The sequence below is a fragment of the Lissotriton vulgaris genome, chromosome 2_1 (assembly GCF_964263255.1).
Source record: "Lissotriton vulgaris chromosome 2_1, aLisVul1.2, whole genome shotgun sequence".
NCBI classification, from domain to species: domain Eukaryota; kingdom Metazoa; phylum Chordata; class Amphibia; order Caudata; family Salamandridae; genus Lissotriton; species Lissotriton vulgaris.
Genome location: NC_141687.1, coordinates 1,818,105,835 through 1,818,121,102, shown reverse-complemented (window position 1 = coordinate 1,818,121,102; position 15,268 = coordinate 1,818,105,835). Strand labels below are relative to the sequence as shown.

At 45.5% G+C, this 15,268-nt stretch overlaps 1 protein-coding gene across 1 annotated transcript in view; it reads right to left on the bottom strand.

Moving 5' to 3' along the window:
* The window catches only part of RASGRF1 (Ras protein specific guanine nucleotide releasing factor 1), a 656,364-nt gene that overhangs the window by 369,093 nt on the left and 272,003 nt on the right, over window positions 1–15,268 (bottom strand). The window contains exon 5 of the mRNA XM_086957896.1: window positions 2,280–2,533. Coding sequence (XP_086814022.1) covers window positions 2,280–2,533 — 254 coding nt within the window. The remainder of the gene's footprint in view (window positions 1–2,279; window positions 2,534–15,268) is intronic.

Here is a 15,268-nt window from a genome sequence, read left to right as displayed (position 1 = left end):
TGAATGAAGTTGAGAAACAAATGTTGACAGGGTTTCTGTAGAGAAAAAAGGTATAAAAAGGCCCAGCTTAGCTCTCCAAGATCTTGTCAGCAGGAGCCGTAAAAAAAGAACTGAAGCAGCTGCCACTGGCTGAGCATATTGGAATGCTGGTAGTCTATGGGTTCTTAAAGGCGCAGTTTCCTTTTAAGTCAGATAATGACTGCCTATGGGGCTACTCTGTCCTGCTCTCCTTCATCTCTATCATAATAAGGGTGTGTGAGGGAGATTTATGCTATTTGCAAAAATGTCTTAAAGTTGTACACAATTGTTTGTGCTGGCTCTTTTTTGGACCTAATAATGAAGAATTTGGGACCTCCCTCCCCAAACCCCTCTGAGGTCCCAGGGACCCCAATCCCCTGGGCAGATTGAAAATGAAAGGGACATGCAGGTCCCCTCTCCGAGCCTTAAAAGGCCCCTGGATCCCATCCCCCAGCCAGCTCCAAGATGTGTCCCGGGAAGCCCACTCCCAGGACATAGTTTCCTTGCCCACAAGAGCATGGGCATGGAATTAAATGTGCACTCCTACAAGCTGCAAAATATTTCTTGCTGGGTAGGCGTGCAAATTTCTTTCCCTGCAGACAGCGAAACAGAGATTGCTCCTGCCCAACCAAAGCTTGGAAAAAAATACCTGATCCTGCTGGGCGGGAGAACTGCCGGCTCCTGATGCATCCAGGATAGCATGCAGGGGTGGGTTGCAAGGGCATAGGAGCTCCCCCCGTGACCACCAACGTTGTTTGTTATGGGGACCCAGGGTGGGCACCAGCACACCCTCGATAGACCTTGGGAGATGGGGTCCCTGGGGCCTGTAAAGGCACAGGGAAGAGGCCTGTGTGCCCCGTCCCCACATAAAAACAATACACCTCCAGGGGATGGGGTCGTCAGGGCCTATAAAGGCTTGAGGAGGGGGGCTGTGTTCCCTCCTCCTCATAAAATAGAATATGGCCCCAGGGGATGGGGTTCTCTGGGATTGTAAAGGCTCAGGTAGGAGTGCTGCAGCATCCTATTCCCCTTAACAAACAATCCAGCCCTGGGGATGGGATGTCTGGGGCCTGTAAAGACTCAGGGGCCAAACAGAACTGAACTTCACCAGTTGTATTTATCTCAATAAAGTGCAACTCATGCCCTAAAGTAACTTTAACTTGCTCCCTCACCATGCACTGCTAATTACCCCACAAATGAAATCACTCATGATATGTTCTATGGCATCTTTGATACCATAACAGCAACATTTGAAATGACATAATTGATGACAAAACGGTGCTAATTGGATCACCAACACCTTGATGACTCCAGTAGATCATCAGCATCTCCGAGATTCATTCAGGCAAATCACCTCAAGGATTCATTATAATTATCAATATGTCAGAGAAACTGTCAGATCAAACAACTGGAGCACTTGTCAATTAGTAACGCTAGGACTCCTTCAGATCTTTGGTATGTAAAGATCTTTCTCAGAGCATTGATAGTTTGAGAACTCCCTGAAATCCCCAATACCATAAGACTTTCCGCAGGCCGTCACAATCTCAAGGGTTCCTTTAGATGACAGACACCTGGAGAACTTCCCATATTATAGATACATTGAGAGCTCCCTACGATCACCAATCTGTCAAGTGCATCCACAGATCATCATCTTGAGGAGAGGCTTGGTTCATCACTTCTTCTCTGAAATCAAATAATGTGAGAGCACTCAGAGATCTTTCATACTTAGCCCTACATTGTGAGGGACCTCTTGACTGCAATGGGTCGGTAACACCAGCTACTGAACCAATCAGGATTATGATTATCCACAATCTGTTTTGCTTCACAGAGGGTTTGGGAATTAGACCTAGAATAACTGATTCTCCAGTAATTCCTCATTTCTCAGAGGAACGTAAGGGTTCCACCTGTAATCCCCATTAAGTTTGTCCACCCCGGTATTGGTAGCTCTGAGGAGGTCCGGGCCTACAGTGGCCAAAAAGCATGCCATTCCTAATTAGGGCCCTATTGATATTCATCAGTTCAAACACCATGAAGAACCCTCAGGCTGAATACATCAACATCTTATTTAAATAATTATTAACTCAGGTTCAACATCCAATCATTGATAAATCGCATAACTTGTCATATCCTGAACCCCCTAGGATATCCTGAAATCATCAACAGATATAAGATTCCCTCAGATACCAATGTTTTTGCAAGCAAGATTTCTGTTTCTCCTGCTTTTCAATAACAAATACCTAAGAGTCTCCATTGCAACTTACCTGTTAAGGAAGATGCTACTGACGTCATCATGAGTAATGGGTGGCTTTTTAGAGCTGGCCGCCATCCTAAGTGGACGCAAGAAGTTGTTCACGAGGATGTGTAACTGTTGCACGTATTCAGCTTCAGCCTCCAGCATACTGAACACCACCTGGTTGCGCTTCCGCATGCTATCTGCATGTGGAGACCGGATGTAATCCTGAATGATAGTCTTCCATTTTCGTCGGCACAGCCAGCCTCGCAGAAAGCTCTGCACCTGAAGGTAAGACACGGTGTTAGAGTAGGGTAGATTGGACTCAACTTGAGAAGAGGGATGAAATAGCCTGAGGACGGTGAGAGTGTAAGGAACATAAATGGGTCAGAAATCAAGAGAGGTTACTGATGCGGCCTTGAAGACAGAGGGTGATACATTTTTTGGAATGTATGCAAAATAAGATCTAGGATTAGGCTACCTAGATTCTCTGATAAAGTGCAGGCTCAATGACAACTTACCAACTACAGACAGGACACCAGGAAAATTGTAACCCACAAATCACCTACGCATTGCATAAAGATGTAATTTTGAGTAATGATCTTGTAAGACTTAGAGGATTATGTGTTTGTTAGTGAACTCTGACCTCCTTTCCCCATGAATGGACACATATAAGAATCCACACTGTGGATGTATTTCAAAACTTTAAAAGAATCAGGGCCTATGAAAAGTGAGGCATCGCTACGTGAAAACAGCGATGCGTCACTTTTCATTGTGCCCTCCTTGCGACATGCTGGGTGCGTCATATTTACAGTATGATGCATCATGTCTCAAGGAGTTACAGATACGTCAGTATTTCTGACGCATCTGTAGCTGCAAAAATGACGCATTGCTGAAGTGTCACAAAAGTGATGCAACTCCGGCAATGGGTCATTTCATATGGGCAAGTCCCATTTCAAATGTGCCTGCGTCAGTCTTTTGCCTGCTGTGAGGCAGGCGTAAGATATTGACGCATTTGCGTCCTAGAAGTGGCACACTGAAATTTCATAGATTTCACTGCGTCACTTCTACGAGATTTACTTGTGTCGGAACACCCACCCTGCATACATTATACCTGGTGCAGGTATAATGGAGCAAAGTCAAAAGAACAATCCCCTTGGGAACAAATATTCAACCACAACAACTGATTCTCATATCCACCACCGAACTTAATATCAGTCACCCAGAGTCAACTCTGCACCAACATACACAGAGGAGACATCACCATCATCCACAAGGAAATCCTACAATGCACCACCACCTAAGACGACACCACATCGATCATAGAACACCTCAACTTCCAACTATAAACTGACTCAAAGACAACCATTAGAGGAACCTTTGCCTACAGTCCCCCTGGTCCCTGCCCCGGCTTCTGCAATGCCATTTCTGAATTCATCGCCCCTCTAGCCATCAACTCCAAGCACTACATCTTCCTCGGCGACCTCAACTTCCATCTTGAGGACCCTAAGGATGCCAACTCCACTAACCTATTGAAAAGCATGTGCAACATCAGCCTCACTCAGCTGGTCTCCTGCCCCCCACACAGCACAGTACACATTCTGGACCCCATCTTCACAACCAGCAACAGAGTCAAGTTCAGTCCGTCATCGAGCTCATCTGGCCCGACCATGGCATTGTGCACTTCACCATCACAGGTTCCCTGTGCACCACCACCAAGCCCCCAAGCTCCCCACATCACAGCTGAAACCAAGTTACAGAGACCCAGTAGATGGCTGACACCTCTAGCAGCCTGTAACAGGCCATCCAGAACTTCTCCACCTGGATCTCCACATGCACTGACAAAGTGACTACTCCTGGTGGTGCAGCTGGAAGCACCATGGCTGCCTTTTCTTTTGTTCTGCGCCGACAAAGTCACCTCCCTGAAGGCGGCCAATACCAGCAGACCCACCAAACATGCCAGCTGGTACACACCAGAACTCCGGACCACCAAACATGAATGCAAGCAACTAGTAAGATAAGGGTGCTCCAAAAGGAATCCCACAGACCTCATCACCTTCAAATGGAGGGATGTAAACACCGGAATATGGATGAACGGAGGTAAGTAAACATTTAAATGAATAAAATGAATTTCGTTGAGCGCGCTGCATCGCATTTTGCACAACAGCACTTCCTCACGCAGCTCTGGTGAGAAAAACGAGCCACTCCGACTGTTTTTAGAGATGCAAATTTCCAAGTTTTAATGGCACAAACAAAGATGCGTTTCGACCTCTCTCGGGGGTTCAGGGCATGATATAGTTGCAGCGTCATGCACGACACAGAGTGCAACATAATAATGGCAAACAGACTGTACGGTAATTCATGTGCATGAATTCACACATAATAAAACATAATAAGCCTCAAACCAAAACAATTAAATCATTGTCTATGATTTAGTTTGTTATTTTCACAGATGTATGTTCAAACAATAATAATGGTTTTGCGCAAGACCAGCATTTTATATCGTTACATTTTTACAAATTTATTACGAATATTTCTCGCATATGTGCCTGTTTTTTTGACGAAGTAATCAGTTAAACTACTGAAGTGGTATGCTTTCTCTGTCAGTGTTGCATTTCTTTGGTCTAGCACCCTTCTATATATATATATATATATATATATGTATGACATCCACTGCTCACCCTCCGTCGAAAGTAAGCGGGACACAGCTCCGGATTCAGAACAGGTAGTAATTTTATTGAAACCTACAGCACTTTCCCTTGCAGTCCGTGATGCGCTTTTGTTGTGTGGGCAGACGCGTTTCTGGCCGTCTTGGCCATCTTCAGTGCCGATGTCACAGGCTGCTGGCAATTCGTGTGGGCTTTGGATCACTGACCACTCCTTTTAGGACAGTCCTGCACCTCATTGGGGGGACCCCTCCCTCTAGGGCGGTCTCACGGCTCCACCTCCCCTCTGCAGGTGTTTGTGCTTGTAGCGCCTGGCAGACTGCATCTTGGGATGTGTAGTTCAGTGTGGATTCCCAGCTTAATAGCGGAGTCCCAAACATCCCGAGATGTTCCCTTCACTTGGCACCTCTCCATACATCCTAGCAGTGTAGCCAGGGAAGTGTTGTTCCGTCACCACCTGTGTCTTTATCCTATCGGGTAGCGCAATGCTACCTCCTCACTCCCCATCGCGAAAACGAATCACCTGCGGGCAATGTCTTCGCTTGGGGGGCGCCGCACCTTGTACTCCTCGTACTGTCCAAAGTTTCGTTTTGCTGTAATGGTGCGGTGCTCCTGACCGAGAGTGCGTGCCCCACCGGTCTCAGCCAACCGGAAACATACGACATCCACTGCTCACCCTCCGTCGAAAGTAAGCGGGACACATCTCCGGATGCAGAACAGGTACGAATTTTATTGAAACCTACAGCACTTTCCCTTGCAGTCCGCGATGCGCTTTTGTTGTGTGGGCAGACGCGTTTCTGGCCGTCTTCAGTGCCGATGTCACAGGCTGCTGGCAATTCGTGTGGGCTTTGGATCGCTGACCACTCCTATTAGGACAGTCCTGCACCTCATTGGGGGGACCCCTCCCTCTAGGGCGGTCTCACGGCTCCACCTCCCCTCTGCAGGTGTTTGTGCTTGTAGCGCCTGGCAGACTGCATCTTGGGATGTGTAGTTCAGTGTGGATTCCCAGCTTAATAGCGGAGTCCCAAACATCCCGAGATGTTCCCTTCACTTGGCACCGCTCCATACATCCTAGCAGTGTAGCCAGGGAAGTGTTGTTCCGTCACCACCTGTGTCTTTATCCTATCGGGTAGCGCAATGCTACCTCCTCTCTCCCCATCGCGAAAACTAATCACCTGCGGGCAATGTCTTCGCTGGGGGGGGCGCCGCACCTTGTACTCCTCGTACTGTCCAAAGTTTCGTTTTGCTGTAATGGTGCGGTGCTCCTGACCGAGAGTGCGTGCCCCACCGGTCTCAGCCAACCGGAAACATACGACATCCACTGCTCACCCTCCGTCGAAAGTAAGCGGGACACAGCTCCGGATTCAGAACAGGTAGTAATTTTATTGAAACCTTCAGCACTTTCCCTTGCAGTCCGTGATGCGCTTTTGTTGTGTGGGCAGACGCGTTTCTGGCCGTCTTGGCCGTCTTCAGTGCCGATGTCACAGGCTGCTGGCAATTCGTGTGGGCTTTGGATCACTGACCACTCCTTTTAGGACAGTCCTGCACCTCATTGGGGGAACCCCTCCCTCTAGGGCGTTCTCACGGCTCCACCTCCCCTCTGCAGGTGTTTGTGCTTGTAGCACCTGGCAGACTGCATCTTGGGATGTGTAGTTCAGTGTGGATTCCCAGCTTAATAGCGGAGTCCCAAACATCCCGAGATGTTCCCTTCACTTGGCACCGCTCCATACATCCTAGCAGTGTAGCCAGGGAAGTGTTGTTCCGTCACCATCTGTGTCTTTATCCTATCGGGTAGCGCAATGCTACCTCCTCTCTCCCCATCGCGAAAACTAATCACCTGCGGGCATTGTCTTCGCTGGGGGGGCGCCGCACCTTGTACTCCTCGTACTGTCCAAAGTTTCGTTTTGCTGTAATGGTGCGGTGCTCCTGACCGAGAGTGCGTGCCCCACCGGTCTCAGCCAACCGGAAACATACGACATCCACTGCTCACCCTCCATCGAAAGTAAGCGAAACACAACTCCGGATTCAGAACAGGTAGGAATTTTATTGAAACCTACAGCACTTTCCCTTGCAGTCCGTGATGCGCTTTTGTTGTGTGGGCAAACGCGTTTCTGGCCGTCTTGGCCGTCTTCAGTGCCGATGTCACAGGCTGCTGGCAATTTGTGTGGGCTTTGGATCACTGACCACTCCTTTTAGGACAGTCCTGCACCTCATTGGGGGGACCCCTCCCTCTAGGGCGGTCTCATGGCTCCACCTCCCCTCTGCAGGTGTTTGTGCTTGTAGCGCCTGGCAGACTGCATCTTGGGATGTGTAGTTCAGTGTGGATTCCCAGCTTAATAGCGGAGTCCCAAACATCCCGAGATGTTCCCTTCACTTGGCACCGCCCCATACATCCTAGCAGTGTAGCCAGGGAAGTGTTGTTCCGTCACCACCTGTGTCTTTATCCTATCGGGTAGCGCAATGCTACCTCCTCTCTCCCCATCGCGAAAACGAATCACCTGCGGGCAATGTCTTCGCTGGGGGGGGCGCCGCACCTTGTACTTCTCGTACTGTCCAAAGTTTTGTTTTGCTGTAATGGTGCGATATATATATATATATATATATATTCACTGAAAAAAACCATAGGTTTCACACCAGTTATAGTTAGCTGGAAATTTTACTGATATAAAACCATTGAAATTCCCACGTTATAGTTAGTCGGACTCACTATAACTTGCGCGTGCAATGCACTGCTGATGACATCACATATTACATCACTCATGACATGGTCAGTGACATCACTCATGACATCACTGATGACACCGTCCTTGTGACAGAGTGACAGACCTCCTTTCACTGTAAAGTAACCCTTGAAACACATATTCAAAAATAGAAACTAACATTTTCAAAAAAGTGGAGATACCTATACCAGTTACAACAACCAATTCAGTAATTCCACCATTTATATACACATCCACTCATTCATCAACAGTTCTATATAGTCAGTCATACATATACTCACTCATCATATGTAGTGAGACACCTATACATCCGTTAACACACCGACAGTCTTCCAAAAGTTGCTCACACACATACTCACACATGCAAATAAACTATTGAACATCCATTTTTTTGCATATACAGCTATACACACACTACCACCTTACTTCTAAAGAAACTTACACATACTTACTCTCTTAAAAAATCACTTATAGAAACACATACTTATTAAAACAAGAATTCTTTCAATCTCTCACTCTCATATATACTCACTTATATACATCAATACTCACATATACTAGATTAAAACATATGTAGTTACTGATAAAGACACTAGTAAGACAGTCATTCACTTACTAACACATACATATACACACTCATTCACCCATACAGTCCGGCACATATGCTGTCTTCAAAACACATACAAACAGTGAGTCAGTCATTTATGCATCTATGTGCTAAGTAACACTCCCACCAAATCATACAGACACTTATACTGATACTAAAAAAAACATCTAATAACCCATATACACACATATGTAGCTACTCACCAACCCATGCAGCCACTTATACACAAAGTGAAACACTGATACATATATTTAAATATTTAAACATTACTCACTAATATATGTATTCACTAAGATACACTTAATAAGCCAGTTATTCAATACTTTTTTTTTTTTAAACCATCCATTTAGACACTTATTTAAACATTTATTCTCCCATCGACCTTTACATATACATATATAAAACATATTTATTTTTCAGAAAGACACACATTCACTGGATGGTGTCATCAGTGATGTCATGAGTGATGTCACTGACCATGTCATGAGTGATGTAATATGTGATGTCATCAGCAGTGCATTGCACGCGCAAGTTATAGTGAGTCCGACTAACTATAACGTGGGAATTTCAATGGTTTTATATCAGTAAAATTTCCAGCTAACTATAACTGGTGTGAAACCTATGGTTTTTTCAGTGAATTTAATAGGTTTTTTAAATGCTAATTCCTAACTATAACCGGTGTGAAACCTATGGTTTTTTCAGTGAATTTCATAGGTTTTTTAAATGCTAATTCCTAACTATAACTGGCGTGAAACCTATGGTTTTTTCAGTGAATTTCATAGGTTTTTTTAATGCTAATTCCTAACTATAAGTCTCACTTTATAAATAAGACTGTTAGCACTCTAGTTGTTCTTTAGAACACTCTGGTACATTCTGTCATTGGGCTACAGTTGGGCTACATCTAGTTGAAATTTGGGCTACATTTACATTTTTTGGTCTTGGTGGCCATCTTTGGGCTACATTGGGCTACATTGGACTACATTTGGGTTACATTTTGGCATTTTGGCATATATATATAGCCCAATGTAGCACAATATATATTTTATCAAAGTTAATTTTCGTAAAAACCACTTAAGAATAGGGCTACCAGTCCCTACAATTTTTCCCATTTTTTTATTTTTTATTTTTTGCTTTGGAGCGCTCCCGGTGCGCTTCCCGGGGAGCGCCCCGAAAAGCGTACTTTTATAAAGCGCCCCCGGGCGCGCTCCGAGGAGCGTCCCGTAAGCGCCAATATCGCGAACGAAAACATGATCATGACGTATCGCGTAGCCGCGTCCGCGTGATACGCACGGCGTAAGCGCACCCGGAAGTACTCGAGCGAATACGATCGCGCAACGTAAACATCCGACGCGCTTACGCTACGCGACCCGAAGCGCCCCCGGGCGCGCCCCGGGGCGCGCCCCGGGGCGCGTAGCGTAAGCGCGTTGGGTCATGTGACCTGAAAATAACACTTTTCATTGGTTCATAACAGTTTTAGTTTCATAATGATGAAGCCCCTGGTCTTGTGACCTGAAAATAACACTTCTCATTGGTTCAGGACAGTTTTTTTTCTAAATGATGAAAGACCCCACCTTTTTTCCTTATTCTGACTTTGTCCTTTGACTGAGGAAGACCTGTTTGTACATCTCTGTACCTTTTTGATATTAATAATGGCTTCAGTAGCAGCAGCAGCTGGTGCATCTGCCCCACCACCACCACCACAACCACCAAGAGGACCACCTCAAGATTATATTGGTGGTCAAGAACAGGAGGAGGAGGAAGAGGAAGAGGAGGAGGGGAGGAGAAGATGGCTGCCTGAAGAAAATACTCCATACAAACCCAAGCCACACATTATATGGGAGTTTTTTTCAATCCCAGAGGGCAAGAAAAAAGTTAATGCACCCAAGGTAACTTGCCTAATCTGCAATGATGAACTTTCACGGGGCAACCCAAACAAAAAATATTCATTTGGTAACTATACCATGATTCGTCATATGACCAGAAAGCACCCAAACAACTACTCTCGTGCTGAGTTCAGGGAACTGGCCAGTAACCTCCCCAAGTCGTCAAGGACCACCTCCCAAACAAACCAACCGACTTCATCGGGACCAGAAACATCCGAGATGATGCCTTGCATTCAGCCAAGATTTGCTGATTTTAAAATCACTTGTTCTGCATGTGGCAAGCTTATCGCCTATGGTGAAAAAAGCGTTAAGCTCATCGTCCTTGCAGGTGATAATCACAAGTGCCCCAAAAAGAAGTAATGTTTTGGGTTTTTTATTTTTTTGCTCCAGTTGAGCCAGTTTCAATTCCCTTTTTTTGTTTCTCCCCCTAAAAAAATACAAAAAAAATATAAAACTGTTTTGAAAAGCCAAAAAAAGTTCAAAAAGTTCAAAAAACACAAAAAAAATATAAAACAACAAAAAGAAGAAAAAAAAAAGTTCTTTTTAGAACTACCTCCAATTTCTAAATAAAAACTTAATTTTTTAAAAACTCTGTCATCTTTTTTCCTCATATTACGCTCCCCGGGCCGCTCCCCGGTGCGCGTACCGGGCGCTTCCCCCGCGCAAAACGAAAAAAAAAAATATTTTAAATGCCCCGCGGGGCCCTTTTATAGCCCCCACATCAAACCTAGGGGGTCAAGGGGGGGTCTACCCTGCCCCCTTATGGTCATTTCCCTCTTTGTTTTGCCCACCTCTCGTGTCTCGATCCTACCGAGACACAAGATGGCGGCCGCTCCGGACTGTTTAGAATGTTTACAGACAACTGAGAGCCAATCAGCTTTCTGCGCGCAAGTCGCGTGTCGCGCCTGGAGCGCTCTCCGGTGCGCGCACCGGAGAGCGCCTATAGATATATATATTTTTTTGAACCTAAATTACTAAAAATCCACTGGAGCACATATCTTGAGACATAGCAAAGGCACATCGGGCTACCAGTCCCTACAATTTTGCCAAGTTTGGTGGAAATCCATTTAGCCGTTCGGGCTAAAAGTGAAATCGACCGCCCTATGGAAATTAACATGGGGAAAACGCGTTTTGGGACCCCCCTTTTATCTCGGCCCCCGCTTGACGTATCCCCCCCAAACTTTCAAGGGAGAACCGGAGCTCGACGAGGCCATTTTCAGGAAATTTTCAGGCAGATTCGTCAACCGGTGCCAAAGTTATTCCAAATAGAATTTTGAGATTTAACATTGAAAAAAATCCTAACTATAACTACCTACTGGCGACCGCCAGTAGGTAATATATATATATATATATATATATCTATATATATATATCTATATATATATATATATATATATATATATATATCTTTATGATGCATTGATGTGATCTTAGGTATAGAAAATCTATAATTCCTTGTTGGCATTTTGTTCCTTCATTTTTTGGAAACAATACTGTGCCACTCGTTATTCCAACCTCGAAACTCTGGATCTACACCCAATAAATCATTCTGAGTGACTCAGAATTTGCGGTTTCCCTACCTGAGTCTAACTTTCCTGCTCCGATTGAAGGAGATTGAAGTTTTAAGTAACAATGAAAATGGTGATTTTACCTCTCTTCAAACTAAACTATTTCTTGGTGAAACGTGAAGGGTAACAATTTTGAATATGCATTAAATTACGCAAAATTTATAAACGAGTTTGCAACTGATTGGGGATTTACATGGCTCGGAATGAGGCAATTGGAAAATATTCCAAATGGAGAGTGTCTCTCTGAAAGGCTGATTAAAGTTCAAGAACAAATTCTGGAAATAATAAAAAAAAACGTGAGCTGGCTTTAAAAAAACTACACTAACTCAATCAAGGAGAGATGGAAAGGTGACCCGTCCATGGCAACAGAAAAGAAGTGTGGAGAACATGGCGATACATGTTTTGTTTTGCCAAGATAAACCATACTGGCGTCAATTTTAACAAATCACAGACATTCATTGATTCCACTGATGCAGCCGAACCACTGCTTCGGCATTTATAGGCATCCAAAAACTAGCCCAGACACACCAAAAGCTATGGCATTTGCGTGGGTCTGACAATAGCTGTGGAGTAGACAAAGGTTCTTCATATCCTGTTCCCATAGGGATAAAAAAAACAGAACCAGTTCAAAGAGGAAGGAGACAGTAAAAAGAACACATGGAAATCACAGGCAAACACACATCATGATAATATTACCAGGACTAGGAGGATTGGCATTGTATAAACTGCAGACAAAGTGCTGACATCTTGGTGTGGGGAAAAGGAAAAAAATAGAAATGAGAAAAAGAAAAAAAGAGACACAAAAGAAAGAAAATGGGAAGGTCAAGCAATGGTTTTCTTAAAAATATAGATTCCCAACATGAACTATTGTTGCCTTTGATTTTGAAAATCATGCAATCATAATCAATCAGCATATTGAACATTGATTGACATTTTTTAAGTATTTAGCATTGCGCCAAATGAAGGGAGCCTCGTCTATCGAATAATACTTTAAAAAACTTTACAAACAGGAAACATCAATACGAGAGTCGATTTTCACACTTTTCCAGTCAGTCCTGAACACATCCTACTGCCAGCAAACAATCATCCAAGTTGTAGGTGAGTTCTGCAATGACACCCTGCAAGGGAACATAGCCCCTTGCAGAAGTACCACAGAAAACCTACCAAGTGTTGAGGACCCTGTGTTTAAACTGCTGTACTGCAATTAATGCTACATTATATTTCAAAAGATTAAGCAAGGTGCACATGTGATACTGCTGTAAATTTTAGGTTGAATATTAAAAAGACAGAGCTAAACCACAACGTTTAGGATGGCGTCGAGGGAAAAAGAAATCATTACAAAAAATGTTTTAGTAGTAGCTTCTGTTGAAGTAAAGCTGAAAGGAGGAACCTGTGGTAAAAAAACTCTTCCAAAAAAGACTTGTTTCCAGAAATCTTGCCTCTCAGGAGGATCACAGCTAATTCGCACTCCAGGATGGTGTGCTTGCTGCACACAGAGAGAAAAAAAAAACTAAAATGGCAAAAGAAGGCATTAGAAACAGCAAGCACAGGAAAGAATGAACTGCAAACGAGTACGGTTCTGGAATAATAACTACACAGCCTATTGATGGAAGTGTATGACTAAAGCAGCAAGACTAACAATAGGGAGTAGCTCTCTTCAAAGGCTAATAAAGGTGCACATACACTTCAAAGAAATGACTCACAGATGTTTCTGATTAAATTGTACATAGAACCAGAAACCAGAGGGATCAAAGGAGCCAATATGTAAGCACGCCCCAGTCAACCAGACAAAACGCGTGACCAGGTCTTCCATGTGCAAACCTGCACGTCCCCAGTGATCTATCCGGATGAGTCCTGAGGCGGGCCATCGATATCAAGCTGCTACATTTTCTTACTCTGCCAAGTATATGATCAATGACAGAATGTTTAAAATGCTATTGAAGATACTCACATATACTCTCAAAATACTTGTGTAGTACACATCTACCAGTATACTTTAATCACTTTATTAAAGCTGTTGAGAAGGTTTGACTCAAGTTAGTAATGAAAAAGTACAACCCACCTTATATTAATATCATCCATTCGCATTGTTGATTGGACATTGTCTGGGATTATAGCTAGCTGCATTTGATTTAGTTTGTCAAGGGTGGAACAAGCTCTCCCTGTCTGCCAAGGTCTCGGTCACACAAATGTGAGCACATTCACTAAAAGCTAACCAGGCAACGCTCCAAAGTGAGTATACTCGCTAGTAGTGGATGCAGTGGCAGGTTTGGACTCAAAGTCTCTGAAGAAGCCACTGCATCTAAAGATACAAACATGCAAGTACTGCTATGTTCACCAAAGGCATAAAAGGAGACAAAGTGCAAGCTCTGTGCCAATACCCACCAATTGACCGATTCGTAGGTATTCACCACAATGTGCATGCCTACCTTTCCTGACACCATTCCTTCCCTTGGAGTACTCACTTTTTCAACGAGTGGAACATGAGCATGATTCTCAACAGTTTGTTGCACAGGGAAACAGTAATAATTGGGTCATAGGTCTTTTGGGCAGAATAACACAACTCTGCAGCTAGGCAAGTCATCTTAAACCCTCCTCAATGCAAAGGCTTTTTGATTAAATGGGGGGGGGGGGGACACACTTGCGACAGCCCGGAGCCCTGCTTGTCTGTTGGGGGAAGTGGGGGCAGGACAGGGAGCCCAGCGAAAACGGCGGCCGAGATCGGCCTGAGGGAACTACAATCCCCAGCGTCCCTAGTGGCAGGAAGCCGCTCCGACCCGCGCCAGGAGGCGCAATAAATCACGGCTAACCCCGGTGGAGCGGGGGACACACTTGCGACAGCCCGGAGCCCTGCTTGTCTGTTGGGGGAAGTGGGGGCAGGACAGTGAGCCCAGCGAAAACGGCGGCCGAGATCGGCCTGAGGGAACTACAATCCCCAGCGTCCCTAGCGGCAGGAAGCCGCTCTGACCCGCGCCAGGAGGCGCAATAAATCACGGCTAACCCCGGTGGAGCGGGGGACACACTTGCGACAGCCCGGAGCCCTGCTTGTCTGTTGGGGGAAGTGGGGGCAGGACAGTGAGCCCAGCGAAAACGGCGGCAGAGATCGGCCTGAGGGAACTACAATCCCCAGCGTCCCTAGCGGCAGGAAGCCGCTCTGACCCGCGCCAGGAGGTGCAATAAATCACGGCTAACCCCGGTGGAGCGGGGGACACACTTGCGACAGCACGGAGCCCTGCTTGTCTGTTGGGGGAAGTGGGGGCAGGACAGTGAGCCCAGCGAAAACGGCGGCCGAGATCGGCCTGAGGGAACCACAATCCCCAGCGTCAATTGTGGCAGGAAGCCGCTCTGACCCGCGCCAGGAGGCGCAATAAATCACGGCTAATCCCGGTGGAGCGGGGGACACACTTGCGACAGCCCGGAGCCCTGCTTGTCTGTTGGGGGAAGTGGGGGCAGGACAGTGAGCCCAGCGAAAACGGCGGCCGAGATCGGCCTGAGGGAACTACAATCCCCAGCGTACCTAGCGGCAGAAAGCCGCTCTGACCCGCGCCAGGAGGCGCAATAAATCACGGCTAACCC